Source organism: Gossypium hirsutum, chromosome A09 (assembly GCF_007990345.1).
Source record: "Gossypium hirsutum isolate 1008001.06 chromosome A09, Gossypium_hirsutum_v2.1, whole genome shotgun sequence".
In the NCBI taxonomy this organism is placed as follows: domain Eukaryota; kingdom Viridiplantae; phylum Streptophyta; class Magnoliopsida; order Malvales; family Malvaceae; genus Gossypium; species Gossypium hirsutum.
The window spans coordinates 84,076,102-84,087,762 of record NC_053432.1 but is presented as its reverse complement, the minus strand read 5'-3'; the positions used below and the strand labels follow the sequence as shown (position 1 = coordinate 84,087,762).

Sequence of the window (11,661 nt, the reverse complement as noted above, 5' to 3'; positions counted from 1 at the left end):
AATTCAAATCTAACTATTAATACTAGCAAAAAATTTAATTAAAAAGATAATAGTGTTTACATTTCAACCTTAATTTTGAAATATAAAAAATAGTTAAAATAAATTCCTAGAAATACAAGTACAGGGATTAAATTCTTAATTTTTAAAAGATATAGGGACTATAGGAAGATTTTAACTTCTTCTTTTTTAAATTTTCGGTGGAAACGGACGTGTTAAAAGGGGACGCACGTACACTGTAAAAGCGTAGGCCCGCCATCTCTGAGCGTTGGTTTTTCCCCTTTTTTGTTTTTTAGTATATGATGGGACCCACTCTTTAGCCACAAGAGACCGCACCACGTGTTCCTCATCCAACACGAAACGTTTGATGCCTCTGTGCTGACGTGGGTACCTAAAGTAGGTCAGTGGGTCCCGTCTTTTTCGCTAGCTGGTGGGTCCCTTCTAACACTTGTTGTGTCAGCCATCTTAGTTGTTACTTAGTTGGATCTTTTAGGAGTAGTTTTCATTTTCCTCCCTTTTTTCATATAAAATTAAATTATTTCGTTTTTTTCTATAAATTTACGGGTAAATTTTATTCAATGTCACTAAACTATTAATAATTTTATGTTTTAGTCATTCAATTTTAAAAAGTTAAAAAATGTCATTAAACTATTTGAAAGTTTTCATGTAAATCACATGCTGTTAAGTTTTTTTTTAAATTTAGCTAGCGAACTCCAAGTGACGTTTCGACAATCAAATACGGTTGATTAATACATGTTGACAAGTAGAATAAGATACATTAGATCTAAAACTGTTTGGATTATGATTCACAAGTTCGTTACATTCAAAGTTGTTTCATGAAAAAAATTAAATTGTAGAAAAGAAGAGAAATGTTTTAATAATCTATTAACTTAAATGAAATTTTTTGAATAATTTCATGACGATTCTGTAAGTTTTTAAAGTTGAGTAATCAAAACGTAAATTTACTAATAATTTAATGATATTAGATATAGTTTACCTAAATTTATTGAAAATATTTTAATTATAAGTTAATTATACTAAATGTCCCCAAATTATAATTCAGATTCTTAATTGGTCAGTAAATCTTAAAATGTTTTACTTAAGTCATTAAAGTGTATACAACATCAATCATGCTATTTTATCAGCTTTTACGATAAGTGTTAGCGCAAATATAATCGCAAGCAGCATATTATGTAGTTATCAAATATATAACTTAGATTTAACATGTAAAAAGAATTCATAAAATTTAATTAAACTATTTTCTTTTAATGCTAGAAAAAAATTATCTCTGTTTGTACAAGAGATGGATGGAAGTAGATCCAGAAAGCTTGTTTTAAATTTAAGGAATTCTTTCGATAGTGATAGACAAATATATATTATTATTTAAAAAAAAAGTGTTATTAATTTATTTTTTTCACTTTTTTTATATAAATTTTTTTTTGAGACTGTAAACGATTTAAAACAAAACCTTGCTTTTTTAAATTACTGTAATATGTTTATTATGGTTAATTTCATCATAAATCCTAAAAGTATAATTTATATTTTAATTTTGTCCTCGATTCACCATACATGTGTTTGAAATTTGCTTCGAGTACTTTAAATATTTACGTTATATTTATATTTGAGTTGGCGTTCATGAATAATTAAATTAATAGTTGAATTTTGATTTAAATATTAGTTTAATAATAATAAAAAATTAAAAAATATAATAAAATTGATTTAATCAATTTAAGAGCAGATTTTATTCTGATTTTCAAGTAATTCACTTAGATGTCGATTTAATCCCTTTGTTTTGATTAATATATTAATCCATTTGTGATCTAACATGTCTAATTTAATTCAAATAATATTACTTGACATTTAATACCTGAACTAATAATTAAGTCGATAAAAAATCATAATACTGAAATATTGATACTTTAATGATATAAATTACAATATTTTAAAATTTAGAATGATTTAAATTTAAAAACATGTAGAGAAATTAATATATTTATCAAATATCATTCACTTTCATTTGTTATACCAAACTCAAATTTCTCTTAAAAAGCATCTTTTCCAACATAAAAAAGCTAAAACAAAACAGAACAAGATTATTTTTAAATCATTTTAAAAGAGAAAATAAGGAAATCGGTTGCGTTAAGAGGAAATAAAGATAAAGTTACCCTGAGGGTTTAGAGTTTCGTACGGTTACTTTTTTAATTTTTATTATTGGGGTTTGGAGTTAAAAAATTAATAATAATTTGGGGAAATGGAGGTAAAATGGGTTAAAACCAAAGTTTCTTTTTGACAGTAAAAGAATTGAAAATTCATCGTAAGAATTAAAAGGTCCAAACAGGGAATATACGGTTTGCAGCATACTTTATTTTTTAGGGGTCACAGCTTTTCTTGAACTCCCAAAAAGCAATATCTCTTATGACTCCGCTAAAACTAGGCCGGGCCGGGTCCATCCAATTTTTTTAAAAAAATTCGGTAACTTAATTAAGTGTTGATATTTTTATAAGTTTGGGTAAACTATATTTGATATTACTACACTATTAATAATTTTATATTTTGGTCAATTCACTTTAAAAAGTTATAAAATGATCATTGAGTTATTCAAATAATTTTATTTTAAGTTAATGAATTATTCAACATGGTGGATCAGTACTCATTGACGAGTAGAATAATATACTATAGACCAAATTGATCCAAATGAGAATAAAATTATTTGAATTTTGATTCATAGATACATGATGTTGAAGCAGTTTCATTAAAATTAAATTGAATTATAGAATAGAAAAGAAAGAAGAGTTCTTGATTGATGTAAGTAGTACGAGCGGAGAAAGCTATACAGCAATGGTTTTAACAATCGCATGAGTTAAATAAAAAAATTGAATAATTCATTAATTATTTTGTAACATTTTGAAGTTGAATGACACTGGGTGTGACATAATTTTAATAAAAAAAATATTTCTAATGATTAGTAAATTTTTTGTCGAGTGAAATTGAGTATTTTGAGATGTGGAACATTTGGATTCAAAATGATTATGCGCACTTGCTAATATTTTAGATATTAGGTTAAAGATATGATATGCTTAATTAATATAATTTTTTGAGGTCTCGAAATTATTAAAATATACATTCAATAATTTGTCCATTAATACAAACTAAATTATCACATAATTTATTCTGCTATTAAAAGTAAAAAGAAAAAAGCGAATAAGAAAATTATATTTTTTAAAAAGAAAGTTATAAGATCTTTAATATATTCTTGTTTTTATAGGTTTCACTTTAAATTAAAAATTAAAAATTGAGAATGAAAACTTGAATGCAAAAAAGGAGTTTGTTTCCGTATTTATATGCGCTATTTAATAAATAAAAACAATAAGAAATAAATAAATAAAATTTACTTACGTTGAAAAAGAAAAATAAAAATCAAAAGACTGCAAAAACAATATAAGCCAAAGAGACCTTATCTATGAGAGTGGTTGTATGGGACACGTGGCCAACGGGGGGCAATAAAGAGATAAATAATATTATTATTATAATAAAAGCTTAGTCAGAGAAGAATATAACTTGACAGACGTAAAATAGTTGAAATGTTAACATCAAACTCTTAAAAAGAAGAGCTCAATAATAAAAATAAATAAATAATAAAATTTAAAATTAAATTATGATTTTTTATGTATGAATTAAGCGTTATTTTACATAAATAAAGAAATTAGTTTTTGAAATTAAAGTGTGTTTTTAAATGGGTTTGAAAGAATACAGAATTAAATTTAAATGAAATTTAAAAATATGCGAAACATTTTGGATAAGAAAATTGACTCGGTAAAACATATCAAATATGAATTTTGGTGGGCAGTTTTTTTTACCGTCATAATAAAAAAAGTGTATACAGTAAAAAAAAAAGAAAGAAAAGCTTATATAGTATGTCTGGGTTAACTTTACTAAACACCTCCAAACTATCATCTATTTTTTTAATTTACTCCCTAAATTTCAAAACTTTTTGATTGAGTCATCAAAGTGCCACTACTGCAACAATTGAGTTTTTCCAATGTTAAATGCTAGTTCAAACATCATGACAAGCATATTTAAGACACATGGATCAAATTGTAAAAACTAATGTACTCTGATGCACAAATAGTTTAGATGTATTATCAGATCCAAATTGTCTATTATAATAGGTGTACACATGCTTATAATTTTATCCACATATTCTAAATATGCTCTACGTAATATGTTGACTTGACATTTAACATTCAAGCTTATGGCTAAGGTGACAGAACACTAGATTAACAGGATACTAACATTTTAAGGATCCAATTAGCACATTTTAAAGTTCAAAGTCTAATTTAAAACCTAGACAATAATTCAAGGACTTTTAGGAAATTAACCCATGGAACTTTTTGTTTTTTAACTTTGACATGGGTGTTGTAGTAGATTTAGATGTGTGGAGTTAGTTAACTTCATGTATGAGCTGGATCCACTCTTCAAGGACTGACCCACTTTTAAATTAAAAAAAAAACAATAATAAAAAAAGAAATTTCATTAATTATTTTATATTAAAACAAATTAATAATTAATCATCACCCGAAAAAAAAAAACCCCAGAGAAACTTAAAGATGAGAGACATGCAAATCTCTTCAACTCCAATCTACAAAAAAAAAAAAAATTATCTTCTAAATAATCCAAAATCTCTCTTTTGGTTCAAAAATTTTTAAGCTTTTATAAACTTTGGGGTTCTTTGAATTTATTTTTTCAACTATGTTGTATATCATCAATCTACTTAGTTCAAGTTTAAGCATGTAAAAAAAAAAAAAAGCTAGAATCTTTATGTAAAATTATTTTTTTTCTGGTTTGTTTTTGGATCAGTCATAATGAATTCAAGTAGTGGAAAATCATATATGTCAACTGCTAGTTCGAGTGTTATTTGGAAAGCTGGTGGAGATGTAGTTGCTGATCAGTTCCCTGCTGGTTTACGAGTTCTTGTTGTTGATGATGATCCGACTTGTCTTATGATCTTAGAAAAGATGTTAAAAGCTTGTCAATATAATGGTATTTTCTTGTTTTTAGGCATAGTTCCTCTTTGGGTAGTGTTTAATTCTTTGTTTTGATTACTGATTTATGGTTTTTTTAAAGGGAATGGTTTTATTTATTTATTTTGAGCTTTGAATGAACTGTAAATGAATAATTTCTTGGGTTTTTTTTTACTTTTTTTTGTTTATAGTGGGGAAAAAAAAGGAACAAGAAGATGGTATTTGATTCTTAGATTTGGGGGAATAGTATAGCATTTTTCTAATGGTTTGAGCTATGATTTTTGTTCCTGCATAGTTTGTGTTCGACAAATTGCTTCAATGATCTGATTTGTCTTGATTTGTTTATATGTACAATAGAGGTTGATATTGTTGTAATTTGATAGATGAATGGTTAATTTGTGATTGGTAATTTTTTTGCAGTTACTAAATGTAATCGAGCCGAGACCGCATTATCGATGCTAAGAGAGAACAGAAATGGGTTCGATATCGTTATCAGCGACGTTCATATGCCAGATATGGATGGATTTAAACTTCTTGAACATATTGGATTAGAGATGGATCTGCCTGTTATCAGTAAGCACACTATTTATCATGTTTCGTAAATGCTTTTAATCGAGCATGGTTTGAAAGTTTCACCCTATCTGGCCTCATTCAACTCGTGTTTCCTGCAGTGATGTCTGCGGACGATGGAAAAAATGTTGTTATGAAAGGTGTTACGCATGGGGCCTGTGATTACCTGATCAAACCAGTTCGTATCGAGGCGTTGAAGAACATATGGCAGCATGTGGTTCGGAAGAGGAAGAATGAGTGGAAGGACTTTGAGCAATCGGGAAGTGTGGAAGAAGGAGATCGGCAGCCAAAGCAATCCGAAGATGCAGATTACTCATCCTCAGCTAATGAAGGGAATTGGAAAAGCTCAAAACGGAGGAAGGATGATGAAGATGAAAATGATGAGAGGGATGATACATCAACGCTAAAGAAGCCGAGGGTTGTTTGGTCTGTTGAGCTCCATCAACAGTTTGTTGCAGCAGTTAATCAACTAGGCATCGAAAGTACGAGTCTTCACTCCTTTTACAATTTGCTGAATGTTACATCTTCAATAATCGATTGACAGTTGTTGTCTTCCCTTTTGTATGATTTTTCTGGTTGATCTTCTAATACAGAGGCTGTCCCGAAGAAAATTTTGGAGTTGATGAACGTTCCCGGACTTACTAGAGAAAATGTTGCCAGCCACCTTCAGGTATGATAAAGTTCACTAAATACGAGCATTTAGTGAATAATTCTGATAGTGACGTTTGGTTTCATGATGATAATTACTTTGTTATCATGTGATCAGAAATATCGCTTGTATCTTAGAAGGTTGAGTGGGGTATCGCAACACCCGAGTAATCTGAATAATTCTTTTATGAATCCCCAAGATGCAACTTTTGGGCCACTTGATCTTCAAGCTCTTGCTGCCACTGGTCAACTTCCCGCACAAAGTCTTGCCACACTTCAAACAGCAGGGCTCGGTCGGTCAACTGCTAAATCAGGCATACCTATGCCCCTCGTTGATCAAAGAAACATTTTTAGTTTCGAAAACCCAAAGTTAAGATTTGGAGAAGCGCAGCAACATGTGAACAATAATAAGCAAATGAATTTACTTCATGGAATTCCAACAACTATGGAGCCAAAACAGCTTGCCGGCTTGCACCACACGGCACAATCAATGGGAAACATGAATATGCCGGTCCTTTCCCACGGTTCACAAAGTAGCCAAAATAATCCGTTATTGATGCAGATGGCTCAGCCACAGGCTAGAGGACAAATGCTCAATGATTCCACTGTCGGTCTTGCTCCGAGACTTCTTTCACCAATGGGGCAGCCCATGTTATCCAATGGAATGGCTACAAATGTCTCTACAAGAAATGGGGTTCCGGAAAATATCCGAGCCCCTAGTTATAATCCAGTTTCTCAGACCTCTTCAATGTTGAACTTCCCCATGAATCACACTTCAGAACTACCTGGTAACAGTTTCCCTCTTGTAAGTACTCCGGGGATTTCTAGTCTAGCACCCAAAGTGGCTTTTCAGGAAGATGTTAACTCAGAAATCAAAGGATCAGTGGGTTTTATGCCAAGTTACGATATATTTAATGACTTGAATCAGCATAAACCCCAAAACTGGGAACTACAGAACGTAGGCATGATGTTCAATACCTCTCAGCATTCGAACTCTCTTCGAGGTAACCTTGATCACACACAATCGGTTTTAGTTCAACAAGGATTCTCAACTGGACAGAACAGGAATTCAACTGTCATAAGTAAGGCAATGTTCTCAGCCGGAGATAGTACTGGCCATGTGAATGCTCAAAACGGTAATCAACATCTCAACTCCCTCTTTGTTGACAATACAGTAAGGGTCAAATCTGAGAGAGTTGCTGATGCAGCCCCTGCCAATCTATACCCTGATCACTTTGGACAAGAGGATCTCATGAGTGCTCTTTTGAAACAGGTTGGTTCCTTCTTCTCTCTTTATGATACTGATGGGGATACTATATTACTCATTTTAACATCGAAATTTCCAATCTTCTTGCAGCAAGACGTCATCGCACCAGCTGAAAACAACGATTTCGATTTCGATGGATATTCCATAGATAATATTCCAGTTTAACAGGACCGGCTAAACAGGTATCTGTTACCATTTGGACCGACAATTACAATGCTTGTAAGATATTTCTGCACGATAATGCAAAGGCGATCGTGCAAATTTTTGATTGTTTTTTCGGTAACGAAATCGGGCAGGCCAAAAAACACTAATTTTTAGGGTCTTTTTTCAAGTTGGTGAAGCATATTGTTTTTCTAGTCATCAGCAAGATCATAGGAGACTTATTTTCTAACTCTAAATAACAGATGAAATTTGATCTTCTATTTTGGTTTTGTTTTTATTGTTATTCTGTTTTTGTGGAGGAATTGACTGTTATGTATATACACCATTTGATTGCTCTACATATAAGCCTGTCTGGGTATTCTTTTATAGCTATTTTATTTATCAAATTTATCATGATATCCTCCTATATGTGTTAGGTCTAATTATGATTTTAGTCCCCGTATTATGTTGAAATTTGGAATTTTATCTCTTTATAATTTGTTTTTTATTAATAAGTTGAAATTGTGGTTGTAAAAATGATAGTGGGTTAGATATCTTTATTTAAACAGTGCTTCACGCTTGGATGGACCACTTGAATATTTGAATGTGATTTATTTATATGGATAATAGGTTCGATATTCATTTAGAAAATTTAATTCTTTTTGGTCCCCGGTAATTAGGTCTACTTTGGTATTTGTATTATTTTTTAGTTCACTTTGGTATATGAATTTAGCAATTAGATCCATTTTGGTTATTAAATTTGGATTCTATTAAGATTTGATAATGTAACTAATGTTTTTGGAACATGACTTGATCGGTTGGTTAGATCGACTGAACTGAGAATTGATCGATATATTAGTTCTAACAAAAGGATTGAACTGATTGAATTGGAACCTAGTCGAAACCGGTAAAAATAAAAAATAAAAACTGTGGACAAAAATAAGTAGTTGAATATGTTGAATTGATTTAATATATAGATTTAAATTTTTATCGAAAGCTAATTAATTATTTAATTATTTTTGTCTAGCAATTGCACTGATCAAACGAATTGAATTGAAAAGACGTGTTTTGATCGAATCAATCACTAGTTCGGTTAATAAAACATTGTATGTAACACTTGAAGATTATATCACGATATCAATCTAAATGTTTATATAATTTTTTTTCCAGTGATATTGTGACATAATTATAGGGTAATCAAATTTTTATAATTTTTAAATTTAGAAATTAAAATAAATTTAGTTGTCAAAGTTCTGGATAAAATAAATATACATATATTAAAATGGATATAATTGTGGAGTCAAAATGAAGTTGGTTTTTAGTAAATGTAATGGATTTGAGGCTGAAAAGCAGTGATGGGCCGGTTATTTTGCTACATCTACTCTGGGCAGTTATTTTTCACATATTTATATTTATTTAACATACACTCACAACCCTTTGAATAATCAAAGATTAGGTATAAATACAAACACTCTCTTTGTTTTCCTTAAATGTTTAATCCATTGCTTCTGTCTCTAGTCTTGTTGATACTGTTGACAGAAAGGAGAGGACAGGGAAAGAAAGTGTCGGTTTACTTTTGATAGATGAAGAGAGAAAGAGGATACTCTAGGGTTACTGTTATGCCCGGATGGTCCCAACGGGCGAGTGCAACACGGATCACCTCCAAAGAGATTTTTTGAGGGATTGCGCAGGGTCGTCTGCTATTTACAAATTATGTAACAATTTGTCACGTGTCGTGCTCTAGAAAAAGATATAACAACTTACTATTGTATTCATTGGAAAACATCTAAAAACAGAAAAGGATACGCGTGGTATCGTTTTTTAAGAGGTAAGATTAGGAAGTATAAGATGAAGCCAATATGTGAAGCATGAACCCACAGTTTTAAAGGCTTTTTCAATCCCATCATCATCCATGGTCACAAAGCTATCCGTAAAATGGGTTCCTTGCAGGCTTTGGTTTGTTTTGTTCCCTTCTACACCTGTCCCCTCTGCTACTTCATTTTCTTTATATCACCCCATCGTTATCATCTACATGACCCATCTAATTTTGGATTGGATTTGGATTTATATTTTTCAATCCGTGTTGATTTAATTAGAGTCATTTTATTGTTTATAAACAGTAAAATAAGTCTTTTGAATCGGCCTCAACAAGCTTGGTTTCAGAAAATTTTTGAATTGAGTTCCAACTTAACTTATGAACACCTTTACCTAAATATTTTAAAACTCAAAATTTAAATTCAATTCAACTTAATATTGAAAATATTTAACTTGGATATTATTATATTTGAAGATTTTTAATATTTAATCCTTATATTTTTAGTCAAATTTTGCTTATATTTATTAGGTTCATAATATTTTATTTTTAAACTTAGTATGACTATATAAATATTTTAATGAAAATTTTTGACAAAAAAGTACTAACGATATTGGAAAATGTCAAAAATTCCATTAACTAATAATGTAGATGGTAGTCGATTGAGTTTTAATTTGATTGATATGGACATTATTGTTAATATAGAAAGATGTGGATTTGAATGCGCTGAAATGCATTATCCTCCTAGACACTGTACCAGAAAAGAACAGATATAATCAGAAAAATATAATGAGATTGTTAAAACAATAATAATAATAATAATAATATAGATGGTATTTGATTCAAAACATATATTTTCCTTTTAGTTAATCAAATTGGACTAATTTGAAACTTAGACAATTCACCAGCCTTTCTACCTCAACTTTCAAATTATAAAATACAAATTTCTAATTTTTAAGGTCCATTTTAACTCATTTTGATCAATTCTTGAATATATTTTATTTTCATTCAAAGGAAAATTACCATTACTATTGTTTACACAGTATTTTTGGTATTTGTCCTTAAATTTTACTCAACCACATTGTTTTAGCAATTTGTAACTGCTTTTGTATATGGAATCAATCAAAATCAAAGCATCAAATTTAGTAGTTACCATCATATATGTTTTATCTCAAGTTGGATCTAATGGAAAAATATTTAGATATTTAAACTTGATTTAAGTAATTAAAATAAAGTTAATATATAATTTACTTTTTAAATTTTTCCAAAAGTAGCTAACTAGCACCTAAACATTTATTCTACCTAGTTGATATTTGAACTTGTACTCTATGACACACATTGTCCTCCATTTGTTAATAGTATTAACTTTTTAAGAGTTAATATGTAGTTTACCCCCTGAACTTGTCTGAAAGTATCTAATTGGTACATAAACTTGTTAAAAATTTTATACATTTTTAAATTAATTTTATTTTTTAAAACTATTTTTTTTAATTTATGTTCACCGTGTATCACATTGAGAGGCTGTCACATATCATTACATGATTAGCCATCAATGTCACGTCAGCATAAATTAACGGTGTTAGTGCAGAGGTTATCAACCTGAGTGACAAAATAGAAGTTTAGGTATATATATATAAAATTCAGATACCAACTAAGTACTTTTAGACAAATTTAAAGGACAAACAATATATTAACCCTTTAAAATATTTATAATTAAATGTAGAATATGTTTTTATTAATTAAATAATAATTCGGATCAAAGTATGATAGTTTAAATTACGGAAAATTGACCCTGAATGTATCAAACTAACTGAATAATTTTTACCAAATTAGAGATATACCCAAATAAATTCTTATATAAAATGATTTTAAGATAAAATAAAAAAAATAAAAAAAATTTAAAAATATATACTTAGTTGTTTTTAAGCATAAGCTGTTCCAACTAAGCAATCAAATGGTTAAAAAGAAGAAAAGGTTTTCCAACGGAAGATTCCTTACACATCCAAAAAGTTATAAAGGGATAACAAAATTCCCTTTGATGCAAAATGCTATGAATTGTATATAACTATAATTTCATATGTCTAATTATTGATTTGTCCCTCTTTAATCTTATATTTATTCATAACATTTCGCCCTCCCTATAGCAAGATTGAGTAACTATAATCAAAGTATTGTGTCATTTATGACCCACACAAATTTACTTA

The 11,661-nt window shown here is 29.5% G+C and overlaps 1 protein-coding gene across 2 annotated transcripts; it reads left to right on the top strand.

The window, feature by feature from the left end:
• Positions 1-4,572: 4,572 nt before the first annotated feature.
• Positions 4,573-8,031, top strand: LOC107944908 (two-component response regulator ARR1). Of its 2 annotated transcripts, XM_041077336.1 has the most exons (7): positions 4,573-5,037; positions 5,439-5,591; positions 5,690-6,070; positions 6,182-6,258; positions 6,355-7,372; positions 7,445-7,509; positions 7,594-8,031. In XM_041077336.1, exons 1-7 carry the CDS (start codon positions 4,860-4,862, stop codon positions 7,666-7,668), a joined length of 1,947 nt encoding a protein of 648 aa, XP_040933270.1. In that variant the 5' UTR covers positions 4,573-4,859; the 3' UTR covers positions 7,669-8,031. The 2 variants fall into 2 exon arrangements, with proteins under 2 accessions (XP_040933270.1, XP_040933269.1); XM_041077335.1 differs by having other exon boundaries at positions 6,355-7,509.
• Positions 8,032-11,661: the final 3,630 nt, after the last annotated feature.

What these genes read in the sequence shown, in the direction of transcription:
- LOC107944908 (XM_041077335.1), top strand. Translation starts at nt 4,860, where the DNA reads ATGAATTCAAGTAGTGGAAAATCATATATGTCAACTGCTAGTTCGAGT. An exon ending in GATGGATCTGCCTGTTATCA is followed by an intron (nt 5,592 to 5,689) that starts GTAAGCACACTA and finishes TGTTTCCTGCAG; the next exon opens with TGATGTCTGCGGACGATGGA. An exon ending in ATGTTGCCAGCCACCTTCAG is followed by an intron (nt 6,259 to 6,354) that starts GTATGATAAAGT and finishes TCATGTGATCAG; the next exon opens with AAATATCGCTTGTATCTTAG.